This window comes from Poecilia mexicana, unplaced genomic scaffold (genome assembly GCF_051168715.1).
Source record: "Poecilia mexicana isolate PSO_F unplaced genomic scaffold, ASM5116871v1 scaffold_8, whole genome shotgun sequence".
NCBI classification, from domain to species: domain Eukaryota; kingdom Metazoa; phylum Chordata; class Actinopteri; order Cyprinodontiformes; family Poeciliidae; genus Poecilia; species Poecilia mexicana.
In genome coordinates, this window is record NW_028263377.1 from 16090614 (window position 1) to 16107497 (window position 16884).

Here is a 16884-nt window from a genome sequence, read left to right on the forward strand (position 1 = left end):
ACCCGACTTTCATCCATCTTTGACCCAAACTTAACCTTCTGACGCACACACACACAAATGCACGCGCGCACGCACACCCACGGATTCAAGAGTCTTCAAAGGGACTTGTGTTTACAATTTCAGGACTCAGGTTGGAAAGATTTACACGAGGAGATAGATGATAACGCTCGCTAAGAAGACACACACAAAACCTCCCTTTGAGGAATCTTCCTCCGGCACTTCCTCCTCACCCTCATATATCCTCGCTGCGGCCCCTGCGATCTCCCCTCCCCTCCTCCCTCCCACTCAGCTGCTGTGGTCCATGTTTACTCTGCGAGAGATGGAGAGAGGGCCCAGGGAGGGACAATGCTGCCTTTCAGAGACACTGCCGACCCCACGGCTGAGCGAGGAAGTCTGCATGGGGGCCAGCCAACACCCCATCCTCAAACTTCACAGCCACCCACAGCAAAGCTTTACACACACACACACACGCACACACACGCACGCACGCACGCACGCACGCGCGCGCACACACACACACACACACACACACACACACACACACATCTCACAAGCATGCACGGACAGAACGCCATAATCTTCCCTTGCCTGCATCACTCCCCACTCTCTGCTGCACGGCCCTACTTGTTACACTCTTTCTTACAAGCCCCTTCTCAGTGGATGCTGTTTCAAAGATTCAGCCAAAATCCTGTAAGTCTAGTCCAAGATCCACACACACATTGAGTCACTTCCCAGTCAGACTGACTGAGGGTAGGCAGAGGTGAAACACAACCGTGGGGACACTGGAGGCGTCTCCTCTGAGGATGATTGGAACTCACTAAGATAAGCTGAGTGTGAATAATAATATTACAGCTTTTTTTTAAAGATGCTTTTAGTGCATTCATCACATTTATAACATTATTTTCAGTTATAAATCCAAATTAATATGGGTGAATGTTTGTTTGTTTGTTTGTTGCTATGTTCTACATATTGCGTTGGCAAAATTCACACACTGCACATCAATGTTGAATACAACATTCTCACAGTGAAACATAGTGGTGGCAGCACCATGCTGCGGGGAGGCTTTTTATCTGCAGGAACAGGGAAGCTGCTTATACACAGGGAATTCTTGGAATAAGCTGCCAGAGGCTGCAGAAGACTTGAGACTGTGGTAAATATTCACCTTTGACACAGCCAGAAGTGGAGTGGAGGGTTTAGATCTAATCATATTCAGGTGTTCAAATGGCCCAGTCCAAGTCCAGATGTAAATCCAATAGAAAAAAAAAAAAACTCGAAATGCTTTCAACTCAGATTGATTTTATCCAGCAAAAATCTTAGTCTGAACACTCGCAACTGTCGAAAAGCCAAAGTAATACGACTCTGTCATACGTCTGTGCAAAGGAGGTCAGTGTTTATTTGATCAGTTTTCCATAAACCCACATGGAAAACGTTTATAATTAAGCAGTTGCCAAGGATTTTGATTTTCAAAGAGATTTCAGACATTGTTCTAAATAAGACAATAAAACAAAACCTCAAATATTACACCATCTGTAGACTTTTATAAATAGCTTATGTTACCAGCTCTCTCACATCCACAAAAGATATGTAGCCAAAACATACAAACAAGTAATTCCCCGCAGAATTTATGCAGAAGAAACTAATTACACTCATCAGACCTGCCTAACTGCGCCTTGATGTTCCTCTGTCTTCTGTTACGGCGCAACTAATATCAGTCGCAACATATTCACCGATCAAAACGACTGTGCTCTCTCGTGACACGTGCTCAGCTGGAAAAGTGACAGGTTGTCTGTTTTTAACACATCACGTTCTTTCTCGTGCTTTCATCTGCTAAAATTGATCCCAACTGTCGGCAACATGGTGTGCAAACACGAAGGCCACGCAATGTTTAGATTTTATCCTTGCGAAGAACACGAGTGTCTATTTTTGCTGTAAAATCAAACTGATAGATAGCAGCACAATGCAGCTCTGTGTATGTTACACACTCCACTTCCCTGTTTGCACCCCCTATGAGTTATCATCCTCTTATCTTTGGCCGACGGGGGTCTCTGTAACCTCTCGTAATCCCCCCGTGTATGGATACGCATGTGCAAGCTGAGGCCATCGCCCGCTAACCTCCATGCTCCATGCCTCCCAGACACAAGGCCCGTCGTCTCATGTGGCTCCCGGCCAGTCGCTCTCAAAGCCCACCATTCACGGCAAACCGTGGCCCGTATGAGTCTGTGTCAGCATTTGTGCGAAGGAGAGAGGAAGGACACACAAATTTGTGAAATTGTGGCTTGATTAATTACTTCTGTGCACGGATGGATTTTATTCGAGTGCCTGGCTTAGATGTGTATCAGGATGTAGGGCTGCACGCCTGTTTGTTGCCGTGTTGCGAAGAGGCTTTTGAGGAGATGTGTCCGTGTTTGTTTGGTGAGGTGGAGCAGTGGACCCTGAAGCGTTGCCCTATGAGGTTTGGGCTTTAAATCAGCAAATCCAGCTCTAGTACAGCCTGGATGTGTTATGTAGAAAACCTCTGATGATGTTAGAGAACAGAATCACCTCTTTATGTTAAGTCAGTGTGCCCTAACTCATGGGATTTATTGTTATATCTTCATATTTAATTAACGTCTTGTAAAAGTATTCTTGCCTCTTGAAAACGCTCCCATTTTTTTTTTTTATCATGGTAAAGCCACAAACTTCACTGTGTTTTATAGGAATTTTATATGATAGAGCAACACAAAGACGTAGAAAACACTTTAATATTTGTTACAAATCTGACTTATTGTCATATTTGTTTGAATTTGATACAAGTCTTTTACAGAATTCTTTTGGGACACATTTCTTCTTTCCAAAACAAACCTCAAGCTAAGTCAGATTCAACAAAGAGCATTTGTGAAACATAGATTTATATATTCTGCTTCAGATTATTAACTTATTATCTCACATATTAACATACTATGATTGGGATTTTTGTTTTGCTGGAAAGTGAACCCGTGCCCCAGTCTTAGTTTTTTCTTTTGTGTTTGTTAAGAAGTTTATTTCGTGTGGTAGTGGCAGCATCATGGTGTGGGGTTGCTTTTCTTCAGAAGAGAAAGGGAAGCTAGAGTTGATGGGAAAAGTGTTTAAGCTAAAGAACAGCCTCCCATAACATGATGCCGCCACCACTGTGTTTTACTGTAGGAATTGTGTGTTCAGGGTAATGTGCACCCCTGATCTCTACGCAGGCCAAAAGGTTTCATGTTTCCACATTTTCAATGGCCTCTAATGCCAAAAAATAATAATAAAAAAACACACTGGAGATTGTGATTCTAACATGACATAATGTGAAAAAGGACAAATTAACGTGATCAAGGAACTCTAAATGTCCCGCGGCTAAGGAAGAGGACAATTAAAGTCCCAAACAACAGCAAGGCCTCTGGCTGGGTTCAGAGGTCAGCGTGCTTCAGAGCAGGGAGGAGGTGAACTGAGCGGGTACAGCTGGAGCTGAAGGCCTGCGGCGTTGGTGGCGGGTCTCAAAGGTCCAAGTTGGAAGGTGGACAGGAGGCGGAGGGATGTTAGTATGGGTTACACTGGTGGAGGGCCTGATGCGACAGTGTGTAAAAAGCCAGCAACCGGCCACGGGGTGAGGTGAAAAAGGCCCAGCGGAGGGGGCGACCATCTGGATCGGATTGTAGAAATTCCTCAGGAAGAGTGTGAGAGTAAAGGTCAGGGTGGAAAAAGAGAACGGGGTCACCGAGTCCTCATCATGTGTGTGTGTGTATGTGTGTGTGTGTTTATTTTTCTTTCTCAGTGTTTCAGATTTTGATTGTGGTCGGTTTGCCATTGTTGGAGAGTGCTCCCTGCCCAGTGGGGTTGTGGAATGTGAGATACTTTTTAAACAAAGTTCATGTGGGAAAAAGTTGCAGGTGTGGGAACCTGCCCTCTGCTGTCTGACGCTTACAGTCTTGGACTGTTGAATTTCTTCACGTTAATTACTAAGAGATGTGAAAATAGACTGATCTCCAAAAAGTCTTCATCCGTTTTCTCTTGCTATAAACACAAACCTTATAAAGTGGCGCACAAGTGAAAGGAAAATGATAGATTTTGAAAGCTTTTTTTTTTTTAAACAAATAAAAACGTGAAGTATATAGCATTGAATGTGTGGTTCCTTACCTCAGTCCCTGTTTTTGCAGTTGGGAGGTCAGCGGGTTGCAGCCATGCTGTCGCTGGACGAGCCCCTGGACCTGAAACTACCTCGGAGGGCAAACGGGAAGGACAGGGGAACCCGCTCTCCTCTTCTCTCACCGCTGCATCCCAAGCGGGTTCGCCAGCTGCATATGACGGATGATGGGACAGCAATTATAGAGCCCGCTTCACCTGCATCTCCACACTCAGGTAGGTGGTAACCAGGCGATACCGGAAGCAGACACACTGATGTTGGCTAGTTTATAAGCCACTTCTGCACAAAACTGATGAAAATAACAGTGGGGGAAAAAAAAACTTAGATCGATACTTGGGCCAGACAGGTTTGCAGTAGTTTTTGTGATTATTTTTGTAATGTCCAACAACAGGGAGAAAGAAAAGCTCAGTCTGAGGAAAGGTGGTCTTAACCTCATGCGGTGTCCTTCACGTTAAGTCTATTGCCATTTATGAGAACCTAAGCCAGAGGTGGGCAACTCTGAATCTCGTAGGCCAGTGTCTCTCCTGTTTTAATGGTTTTCCTGTTTCAACACAACTGACATAAAAAATACTTCCACAGATAATGTCAAAGGCTATTGCAGAACGTGATCTCTCTTAATTCTCAAAAACTTCCCCAAAGGTTATTTCTTTGAGAATTAGCATTATCCGTCTTCGACAAATTAAGAATGAACCGGTTCTTCTACATCACTCTAGGATAGACTGGTCCTAATTTTGTCAGTAATCATAAGAACTGCAAAAGAAAAACTAGATTCAAGTGAAAGAAATATAACTTAAAAACAAGAGATAAAACCTTTATCCCCCTGAAACATGCCATATTTGAAACTAGGATTGAACAGGACAAACTTTCTAGAGCTCTGAATCCTGTCTGAAACTATTCAGATCATTTCTCTGCAAACGGTAAAACCAATAAAGTGAAAATTTTATACACAGCGGGTCCTAATCTGTAGCTGGTGGTCAGGTCTACAAAAACGGTCGTCCTGCGAGTCCAGTGTCCCTGTAACATGCATCTCAAGAGTGACATCACTCCAACACGAGTGTACTTTCGCAGGTGTGCAGGTGGTTCCTTACGACCGGACCGACACCCCGACGCCCCCCGCGGTGGACCTGAGCATGTCTCCCTCCTCCCGACACACCCCCAGCTCTCCAGAAATAAGCAACGGCAGTTACGTTCCCTCAGGCGTGAGTATGACATGCAAGTACCTGCAAACACTCCGATGTAGGACAACTCAGCGAGTCCACATTCTCTCACATTACTACAAATACAAACCACAAGCTCTCAACATCTGGCCGCGTTGTTCAGCCCGTCATCTGAAAATGGAAAGAGTACGGCACAGCGGCATGTTCCGTGTTGCCAATTCACGTTCAACTCAAAATTCAAAAGTACTCTTTTATAGATCCTCTCTGTCCAATCTGACTGAGCTGGAACCATTTTTGCAAAGGTGTAATTACGGCTAAAAATACTTGCAGTGGTAATTACAGTTAATTTAGTTTTTTAGAAGGTATTGACTAATTACACAAATTTTTTTTTAATGACATACACTGAAATGTTGTAATACAACAAATTGTGAGAAAGTTTAAGCAGTGTCAATATTGTACAATTTTTAGGGCACTGTATGCTGTCCGCACTCAAAAGTTTTACGCTCTCCTTCCGTAGCCTGACTCAGGATGTTTGGGGTCATCAAATCAGGGGCAACATCAAGTCGTGTCACACTGTCACAGGGGAATTCAATTATGCAAGATTAGGAGTCCTCTGTCCATGAGAGGGGAAGGGAAGCTCTTATCAAATGCGACTTGTGTCCCCAACAATTGCCTTTGTCTGTGCAACATGCACTCAGTGCATGTTGTGTGTGTGTGTGTGAGTAATCAGATTTAAGACAAAACTACGGCCACGCAGACCTCATGCCGCCTAATTCAATTTCAGCGCAATTGAATTGAATTGCTAGGGCAGTTAAACCACCCAGTACCCCCTCTGTGTTTCACCTAACCCCCTGAGCCTACCGCTACGTCCTTATTCTTAGATAAACCTCCATCACTCTCTCTTTCTCGCAGTTTCTCACACTTTTACCATAAGGAAAAGTTCAATCTTATCAGAAAATTCAGTTCTAGTTACTTTAAAAAAAAAAAAACATATCAGCCTTTCTCTCTCTTTTTTTTTTTTTTTTTGTTTTTTTACTGTTCATCAGAATTCTCACATCTCGCAGGCGTTTCAATTCTTTGTGCCAATTGGTCCTGGAGCAGGACTTCACCTGCCATCCTCTATGTTCATTGGCCAAACGAGTGACAAGCGGGCTTCTCCTGACCTTTCAGCGGATGAACAACTTGCATGTCGCTGGAAAAAGGTAGACAAGAGTTGGAGTTTGATACTGAGAAACCTTTATGACCTCTTACGGTTTGTATAAAATGATTTCCCTCCTTTAGTGCCACCTGCTCTTTGACTCCCTACAAGATCTTGTGGACCATGTCAACGACTTCCATGTGAAACCTGAGAAGGATTCTGGGTACTGCTGCCACTGGGAGGGCTGTGCTCGCAAAGGAAGAGGGTTTAATGCCAGGTGATGAAATCATTTGTTGAGGTCTTATAAGGGCGCATCAGATGTTCTGTGTTAAAAGCGACGTTTCACGTTTCTTTTTTTGCTTGCAGGTACAAAATGCTCATTCACATACGCACTCACACCAATGAGAAACCACACCGTTGTCCCACCTGTAACAAGAGCTTCTCACGCCTGGAGAACCTCAAGATACACAACCGCTCACATACAGGTCTGTGTTTGGCTTCCAACTAGCAATAAAGCTAAACACTGCTCAAAAAAATAAAGGGAACACTCAAATAACACATCCTAGATCTGAATGAATGAAATATTCTCATTGAATACTTTGTTCTGTACAAAGTTGAATGTGCTGACAACAGAATCACACAAAAATCATCAATGGAAATCAAATTTATTAACCAATGGAGGCCTGGATTTGGAGCCACACACAAAATTAAAGTGAAATGTTCCCTTTATTTTTTTGAGCAGTGTATATTATATATATATATATATATATATATATATATATATATATATATATATATATATATATATATATATATAAATAATTCACCTAAGACAGTTTTTGATATACAGCTAAAGATATAATTATTTTTCAAACTTTTTCTTTTGCAGTTATAAACTACATAAAAAATCATGATATATCTGCAGATATCAGAAGATATTATGAACCAAGAAAGGACATATAAAAAGTAAAACAACTTGTTATACCTGTGAAACTTCATGGCGGTCAGCCTTTAAGCGCAGCTGTCTTGCATGTCTTAGATGTCGCCCTGGTTCAACACATCTGAATCAAATACACGGTTTATTAGCAGACCTCTGCAAAGATAACCGACATGCTGCGGAGGCAATTAAACCATTTGAATCAGTTGTGTTGGATCAAGCAGACATCTTAGACCTGACAGACATTGTCAGTGAAGGACTGGAGCCACACATCCCTACTAAACGTTCACAAAAAATATGGTTGTATCTTATATTTGAGAGAGCTGAGGGCTCCATAGGCTCTTTCTGTGTCAGCAAAGGTTGATTGTGATTATTTTCTTGTCAACCCTCAGAGTTTTTGAATTTCTGGCACTTAAACGCGGTGATATTTGCTATTTATAATTGGAGTGTAAAGAAAGCATTTCTTAAATGTATTTTTTTAAGGACATATATAAATTCTCATGTGGAAAATCTCTCCCCTCCGTAGGTGAAAAGCCCTACATTTGTCCTTACAAGGGTTGCAACAAGCGCTACTCCAACTCCAGCGACCGCTTCAAGCATACACGCACACATTACGTAGACAAGCCCTACTACTGTAAGATGGTGGGCTGCTTGAAGCGCTACACAGATCCCAGCTCGCTGCGGAAGCACATCAAAGCTCATGGCCACTTTGTGGCTCAGGAGCAGGGCCCCCCAAGCGGGGTAGGCTCTCTGCTGAAGGGAAGTCAGAGCGGAGGACCTTCTGGCGCTGGCAGTAAGGATTCAGAATTGCCCTACGTCAGCGGAGCTCACATCATCATCCCCGGAGCAGCTGCCGCTCTGCTGGGAGGCCACACCTTGCAGGGCGTAGGCGGTAGCCTTCCCTTGTCCCCTCTTAGCCCAAGACCCCTGGACCTCACCACGCTGGGGAGCCCCAATTCGTCTCCAGCCAGCCTAGGAGGCACATCCATCTTGTCCTTTAACGGCTCCCCTCTGGGCCTGGCTAAGGCCCCTTTACTTTCCTCTGCCTTCCCTTCCTCGGCCCTTGGCCTGCCAATGGTTCCGGTGCTGGGCCCCACTTCAGAGCGCCGGCCCCACAGCCACCAGGCAAAGAGGGGCAGAGGAGATGAAGCAGAGGATGAGATGGCTGGGAGGGTCCTAAACCTCTCCACAGGTGGGTCTCATGATCCCCTATCCTGGGTGGTCATTCCCCCCGGCGCTGTGGTGCTCAAGCCAGCTGTGGTTAACTGATACAAACACACACACGCAGACACGCACACACACACACACACACACACTCTATCTCACACACACATTCCAGAAGAGCTCAGGGGGTTGATGACATAGTGAGAGTGTGGGATGTCAAAGGTGACATGGATTGGCTTGAACAATCAATTCCAGGCAATGCATTAAAAGGTAGGAGTTTGGAAAAACACACACATCACCTCACATGATTTAAGAATACAACGCAAGCCTCTTGTATTGTTGAAGAACTAAACTTGAGGCCCAAGATCTATGTTCAGAAATATGTACATTCCTGGATTTGTATCACAAAGCCTTAAAACAAGGCTCCTCTTTGCTTTCTTATATTATACTTTACTCATTCTGGCTGGTTCTGTGGAAAGGGACCGTAAACATGACAGTCTTAGTGCCATGTGTTTTTAAAAAATGTCCTTCTTCATCATTGAGTATTTATATGACTGTACTTTGACAGAGTGCCTCCAGCTTAGTGCTGAGGTACGGTGGCTCGCAAAAAATATTCACACCCTTTGAGGTTTCACACATTTTGCAACAATACAACTACTCCCAGGCATTAAGCACTTCAGATTTACACAAAAGTAACCATGTTGCAAATGAAAAACTAAAAGTGTGACATATTTCTATTCAGCCCCGTTTACTTAGATTTTCCAGTGCAACCAAGTACAGCAGTATAAACACAGCTGTTCTGTGGAGGCCTTTTAGGCCTGTTGGAGAACATTAGTAGAGTTTTACAAAGTCCAACTAGCACAAGACAGAGATAAAATGACTCAAGAAAGTTGTAGTGGTTTCTTTCCAGGAGGACATTGTGTTAGGATGGCCCAGTCAAAGAGTAATGACACCTGGGAACTGGTGACAGGTGTCAAGGTAGATACAATGTATTACTATGCAATAAATTGCGTTGGTTTTCATGAAAAAAAAAAGTTTTGTTGTTTAAAAAGGCAAAATGTTAGGAAGCTTAAGGGGTTTGAATGCATTTTGCAAGGCACTGCAGACACTACAAAAGGAAGCACTCATATACACACACACACACACGCATGTAATAGAAAGATGTTTCAAATGTTGTGAACATTTGAAACATAAATTTGACAAACTTGCCGAACCAAAGCAAGTGAACTTATTTCGTCTTATACTTCATTTAAACAGAGCGCTTAACAGTGTCGACTTATAGTATTGAAACCTCAGAACTGCTGCTAAATTTTCCTGCTCCTCCTGCTTCATAAACTGGGCGAGAGCACTTTTGACAATCCGTCCCCGGTCATGTGGAGGGGTGATGAACACAGACCAGACCGGGGGCCGAACGAACAGACAAACGGTGGGTTAGCCACCTTGCAATGACCAACCATTACTTCCTCTCTTTTTTCACAAGTGAAACTTAAGGCACTGGTGTGTCTGACTCCCCCTACTGGCGGGACGTGTCACAACCTCCCGACTCACAAAAACCAGCACTGTTCAGCTCCTGGATTGTCCAGCTGCTTTACTGTAATTCAATCAACGGGGCCGGGTTGTGTATAAAAGGCCCTCAGTGGTGATAAACACTACAGTCCTGTATTCTTTAAGCTAAAAAGACCCCAAACCAGCTGTGAAAAACAGGTGGTGGGCCTAGCTACATGAGATTTGACCCCAATAAGCTTCAGCTGTGAAGAAAAAAAATAAATAAATAAATAAAATACCAACAAAGAGGGAATGTTCACGTTGTTCCACAGCGGGAGATGGGATACACTCAGTGCTGCCTACAGCTGGACTGACTAGGACGCCACACTATCCCAAACTGCCTCATTTCAGTCTGTCCGAAGGGGCAAACATCATGTAAAAAAAAAAACAACTTCTGGGAAACACGTCATGGTTCGATTAAGCAGTAAACATGCACTTACTAAAAACTACCCTGTTTTCTAAAATGTTGTATTTAAAGAAAATAGCTCTTATTTCAGTCCCCTTACAAAATCCAGCTTTTTGTTGGGCGTTTCGTCAGACTTGTGTTGCTCACGCAGCTATAGCGTTGAAAGAGGATGGGGAGCAGGAGAGGATCCTTAAAACTCAACAGACTGACATCTCTCCTCGCACTTCGCCACTCCTCCGTCTCTTTCGTCGATGTTTGATGACGTTGGCTGTTTTTGAGTGTAATTTTTCATTTTCAAAACTTAGGAGCAAAAGTTTTCAATTTGAGAGCAAGACATTTTATTCTGTTGCGCTCCCCTGCATAACTCTGCTCTCACAAAAAAAAACTTGTTTGCTTATTAAATACTCTACTCTTGCATCAAATCTTATTTTTGCAATCAGATTTGATGCCTCTCGCACAAATATCTTACGCTCTATTCACTAAAGGCCAGTGATGTCAAAGTCTCACTTGTGATTCTATTGACTGTAAATGCTACCAACACTTTGTTCCAAGTGAAAGCAAAGAAAATCTAAAAGGTTTTTAAAGCATGAGGTGTAGGCTTCAAACAGGAGCAGAAGATAGTTGTGCAAAAGGGAGGAAGCAGATTATGCAAAAGCTTTTTTGTGCAGCAGAATATATTTGTAAGCAGACGTGATTATTTTCAAGTGCGGGAACAGAGTATTTAATCAGGGCAGCACATTATCCGAAATCAACAAATTCTGCTCCTAAAATGAAAATAGTATGCTAATTTTTTTGGCATACTATTTGGTTAATCATGTTGTAAGCAGACATGGTTATTTTCAAGTGCAGGAGCAGGGCATTAAATCAGGGCAGCACATTATCCGAACTCAAGAAATTCTGCTCTTAAATTGAAAATAGTATGCTCATTTTTTTTTTGGCAAAAATCCCCTTGTATCTGTTTTATTTACTTGTTTCTATTTTATATTTTTGCCATTACTATGATTTTTTTTATTTTTTTATTTGCAGATGTTCAGACGAGACATTTTCTTTGTGATGTTGAAGTTGCCTCTTGTGTTCTGCCATGGCTGCTCTACAATCAGGTTTCTGCTGCCGGGGATGAGTTTGCGAAGGGATTGAAGTTGGGGGAAAAAAAAAAAAAAATTTGGGATGGCTTTCCAGAGCTGTAGTTTCCAACCCGAGGCTGGCACTTCAAACGGATGGTTAGATTGATCAGAAACATAAAAAAAATAAAAAAAATAACCTAAATTTTAAACTTGTGGAAGTTTAGTTCTCAGTTTTGTCATTGCAAGAGCCACAAGGACACTTTTTTTTTTTTTTTTTTTTTTACAAACGGAGGGTCAACTCTTTCGACTGATTGGCAGCTTGAGAGGAAAGAGAAAGGGTTATTAGGATGAGAGAATGGACAGGGGAGAGATTAGGTTGGAGGCTGCGTGCCAGCAGAGGAAAAAAAAAAAAAAAAAAGCAGCAACTTGCAGCCGTCCTGGGCTGCCGCTCTCCATCTGGCCACCCACCCACCAAACGGCCCTCTCAGCTCTGAAGTCACTGGCTGTGCTGGGCCCACTGTGGCAGCCTCTCACAGAAATACCAGCCTGCAGAAAACTAGGCCACTGAACTCTTCCTGCCCCCTCTCTCTTCTGTGTTACCCACCTTCTTTAGATTAAACCCGTGGCTCAATTCCACCACCTCCTGGTTACAAAACATTTACCAAAGAACATCAAAGTACACCAAGAAGAATTAGTCTCACTTTAGAGCAGAAATATGTTGGTAATATAAGCCATTGAGGTTGTTGTTTTTTTTTTTAAATCAGAATTCCTGCAGGTCAATTAAGACTAAATCGTAGATAAATCTATGGCAAGCCATTATACCATAAATGGCTTACCAAACCATACCATATCAAATTGCTGTTGTACATTCTATTATTCTCTGTATTCATCTTAATTTATTACATTATATATTTTTTTGCTAATGACAAACTGACATTTCAGCAATCAAAATCCTTTAAAACTGCTTATTTAGGAAAGTTCAAGATGTCTATTCCTTAAAAGTAAACATTTTACCGTTTAATGTCTAAGCTTTGCATGTTATGCACATAAACCACTCAACTACTAATGCTTAAAAAGTACACACTCATTTTGATGAGATGAAATTCTCAGTATGGACGTTGAACATGTCTATTACACAATAAAGTGGCTTGCCATACAGGTCACGCGACAAGGCTCCATCCCAATAACGCCACCTCCACACACAGTTCAGCTCAAGCTTCAGGTCAGGCATTGGAAATGAGTAGTGTCTGCCGTGTGAATGGACAAAACCTAGCATGTAATGTCATCAGAAAGAGGCGTTAAGTATGCCAGACATGGTTTCCATGGCAACAGCAGCGAGAACAGATGCAGCGGACCTCCTCTGCTGAAAGAGGCCAGGGACAGAGACTCAGCGCCGGCAGCAGAAATCGCAGCACGACACGGGTCCAAACGGGATCCACACATTTTCAATATTAAATAAGCTGTATGATCCATTAACCCTTTGAGCTCAGCCTGTAATAATCTGCACTCCCCCCTCTCTCAACTGTATACGTTTGGGGATGCTGTCACATTATTTTCCAATGTCTAAGCTGTCTTTGTGTTGTTTCTGGGAAATAGTTGCTACAGGGTCTCAAGTGGGACTCTGCTTTCTTATCATTAAGCATTTTTTAAAAGTGGTACGGGCTCCTGGAGTTGTTACAAAATCCCAGATGCCAGGACACAAAGATGACCCACATCAGAGGCTCGCTTTGCTGGAAGTGCCACAGTGTTGCACAAAGGGTTAATGATATGACTAAGGCCACAGGAGGCCTGTTCAACTTACGTTTTTTTGCACATTTGTGAGATATTATGTCAGTATTTTCATTTTTCCAAGTGCCTTTTTTTTATTACAGGTAAATATAGACGTTATACACTATATGAGAAAAAGTTATATGAAAATATATTTTTCCTGGCACCATGTTCTGTGGTTGAACATGCAGAATTTTAAGCGTTGTAAAAGTCTCCAGTTGGTACAACATAGCGGCGTTCTCCTGTTTTAGAGGAATTTTATTACGATATTGATAATAATGTCAATGAAAACAAAAATGTTTAATTAATAAAGTTGCATTTGATAAGTGTGCTTGTGTTATTTTTTTAATATTTCTACATGTACTGTTTCATTCACACTCTAACAATCATCTTATCCTCATTTACATTTGACAAAAAGCATTGTTACCTGAGTTTCCAACACATTATTTTTACAGACACCTATTGTCTATAAAAAAGACAATAATTGCATATTGTCTAATGGGAATTCACTGCCACATACAAAAGACTAAAGAAAAGACTTTATTGGGTAATAATTTACATGGGAGATGGGGGAAGAAACTAAAGGTCCAATATTATCGTTTATGTTTCTGGATTTTGCTGCGACTGCTGGTTTTGTTCTTGTTTCTGAATATTTAGCTCCTCATCCAGACGCTCTTTAGCTCGCACCACCTGCAATGCAAGAAATCGACACATGAATGACCTGCAGCGGAGGATAAAGCATCTAAAACACTAACACTGCAACTGTGAATAACAGAATAACTCAACCACCTGGTGTGAGGTGTGAGTCATATTTTCTTAGTGCAGAACTCTAGCATTTTTCTGAGGAAAAATAATTAGGAACATGGTGTACACATCTGCTTTAATACAAAACATGTTCCATCTTAAGATTTCACGCAGTAAAGGGGGAAAGAAGGAGACGGGGAAGGAAGGGAGGGAGGACACTAGAGAGGAAAATACACAACAAAGCAAGGATGACTAAGGAAGGATGAAAAATGACAAGGAAACAACAGGAAGGAGGACATGAGGCAAGAAAGGAAAGACGAAGAAGCAACAATGGGAAGGGCACATTGAGGTGAGGAGGGAACTAACGACAGAAGGAAGAAAAGACAAATAAGGAAAGAAAGGTAGGATACAAAAGGACACAATGAGGAAAGAATAGAAGGGAAGATGAAAAAGGAAAAGTAGAGATGAAAGGATGCAACAAAGGAAGGAGGGCACAAAGAAGAATCAAAGGAAGAAAAGAATAATAAGAAAGAAAGTAATAATGGTGCAAGAAAGGAAAAATAACAGACAGAAGTAAAGACATGTTTTAAAAAACAAACAAAAAAAACAATAAAACCACACATGTCAATTTTAAACACAGGTCTACAGGCCAAAACCCATTTGATTTTTGAATGTGTGTGCAGGTTGTGATGTAGCAAATCAAAAGGGATAAAAGGTGGAAAATGACCAGGAAATTTATAAAAGCAATTTCCATAACTTTAAGAACACACTGGAAATAATGTTTTGAAGCAAATCTTACAAAAATAATGATCGATTTGTTGCTGTGGATCTCACAAGACTAAAATGTGTTTTTTTGTTTTGTTTTTTTGCTGTTATCCAAAAGTACAACTAAGGACGTGACATCACACATTAAGGTTAATATTAACATTGTGATTTTATGTGAAAAAACAGACTACTCACTTTTGATTGCAGGTAAAATGAACCTCCCACTGACTTTTCATTGACTTTGAAAAGGTGCTCATAGCTCTGCAGGAGATAAACAGTTCAGAGTTGGTGTGAAAGCACTTTCTTTTTAAATGTAAAAACAGCAACATTAATAAAAAAAAACCCTCACAATATTTGTTATATATAATCAAACTCATAATTAACCAACTTGATTATAAATAAAGTTAAAGATTTACAAAGCTGTACAATTCAAAAAGCTTTGAGTATTGGCATTCACTAGGAAAAACACATGACATCTGAAGTCAACCCTGATATTTAAACCACAAGTTTCTTCACTACACTAAACTCCAAACCAAAGTCAGTTGTTTCCAGGTCCAAGTCCTTCGGTGAGAGAGGCTGAAGTGTGGAACATTTCTAAAAAGCTGCCATACTGCGATTTAAACATGTCAGTAAGGAGGACACAACGGTTTCTGGTTGTACCTTCTGAATCTCTTCAGGACTGAGCGTGGAGACGTTGAGGATTTGTTGAGCCTCCTGTAGACTCATCCCGGTGATGCTGGACGCTGCGGCAGACTGCTGCCCGGATCGGCCCCTGGCCCGGGCTGCTGCCTGACTCGCTGGGAGAGGGAGATACAACAGAGATCCATCCTGAAGTGACGCCATGCCAACGTGGCTTACATCGGAGAATCAGACTAGCAGGTAGATAGATTGTCGTTTTGCAGAAACATAAAAGCTGCTTCTAACACTTGAATAAAACTCCAGAATTTTTCCAGGCTGTGAAGAGACCCATGTCTCATTCAATTTTGCTACTGTCATGAATAAACAATGGTATGAAAACATCATCCAGAGGCAGCTTTTGTACATTATCATCATATTGCTTCTGGGTTGTTATGCAACCTTTTACCCAACATGGCTAAGCAACTTTCTTGTCAAGGAAAAAGTGATAACTTAGTGGTCCTCATTTTGTCCATGGCACAAAAAATCTCCAGACCCCAAACTCATGGAGAACTTGTCATTTTTCTAAATATATATATAAAGATCAGGATCAGTTTTTAGTCTTAAAACTTGCACCTCTCTTTAAATATTCCTTAAAGGTTAAAGATTCTTTTAAAGAGGTGTAATAACATTTTAATCAAATCCATAACGGCAGACGTCAGGCTCAGGACAACAGAAGCATAAATACCTGCATACTCCTGTTGTAAAGCCCGGGCAAAAGCTCGTCCCACCACCTGAACACCCATCACAACGATCTGAGCGAGGTATTTAGCCTGAAAGTGTTCAGATTAAAACAGTTATGAACAGTGTCAGCCGGCTGTTTGTGACAAAAACACAGAGACAGAACTCAACACAGAAACACATTAACCGTCTTATTACTGAAGCTCTTTTGAAATGCATTAGGTTCGTTATGTAGAGCAAGTTAAAGACACAGTAGCACTAAAAAAAAAACCTAAAATACCACCACGACGTATTTTAGAGTTAACGCTGTACATAATCGCATGACACCTGGCAAAAATAACACGTTCTTACCATTTTTATGTCGCTATACAGCTTACACAGCCGATGTGCCGACTCCTGTTGTCACACATGCACATTGAAGGTTACAGAAGCGTCATAGTTCAAGGAAGATCGACAACTAAACATTCAGGACGAATGATCTTGGTGGTACGTTTAAAACATCGCCCCCTGCTGGCGGGGAGGGATGCACCACATACGGTGACCATCAACTGTTGTGACTCCAGAGGGCGCTGTTGAGAAGCAGCACTGAAATTCAGTAACATATACGGCTATAGTATATAATTTAAAGGCAAAAAATTTATAAATTGATAAAACTAAATAATGTGAATATGAGCCACTGGCTTGAGAAATGACTAAGGTA

At 41.8% G+C, this 16884-nt stretch overlaps 2 protein-coding genes across 3 annotated transcripts in view; one reads left to right on the forward strand and one right to left on the reverse strand.

Annotated features, from left to right (window-relative positions):
• Positions 1-13645, forward strand: part of glis2b (GLIS family zinc finger 2b) — a 30711-nt gene extending 17066 nt beyond the window's left edge. Inside the window, exons 2-7 of one of the 2 annotated variants that reach the window (XM_014983605.2) lie at positions 4155-4356; positions 5210-5340; positions 6345-6500; positions 6580-6713; positions 6803-6921; positions 7900-13645. In XM_014983605.2, the coding sequence (XP_014839091.2) occupies positions 4179-4356; positions 5210-5340; positions 6345-6500; positions 6580-6713; positions 6803-6921; positions 7900-8642 (1461 nt within the window). In that variant the 5' untranslated portion in view covers positions 4155-4178 and the 3' untranslated portion in view covers positions 8643-13645. The remainder of the gene's footprint in view (positions 1-4154; positions 4357-5209; positions 5341-6344; positions 6501-6579; positions 6714-6802; positions 6922-7899) is intronic. The other variant, XM_014983607.2, reaches the window with a different exon arrangement.
• pam16 (presequence translocase associated motor 16) lies at positions 13638-16664 on the reverse strand. The gene is given in 6 exon segments (XM_088008363.1): positions 13638-14009; positions 15024-15089; positions 15489-15625; positions 16192-16276; positions 16528-16598; positions 16601-16664. Coding segments are annotated over 6 exon segments (498 nt in total). The 5' UTR covers positions 16650-16664; the 3' UTR covers positions 13638-13919.
• Positions 16665-16884: the final 220 nt, after the last annotated feature.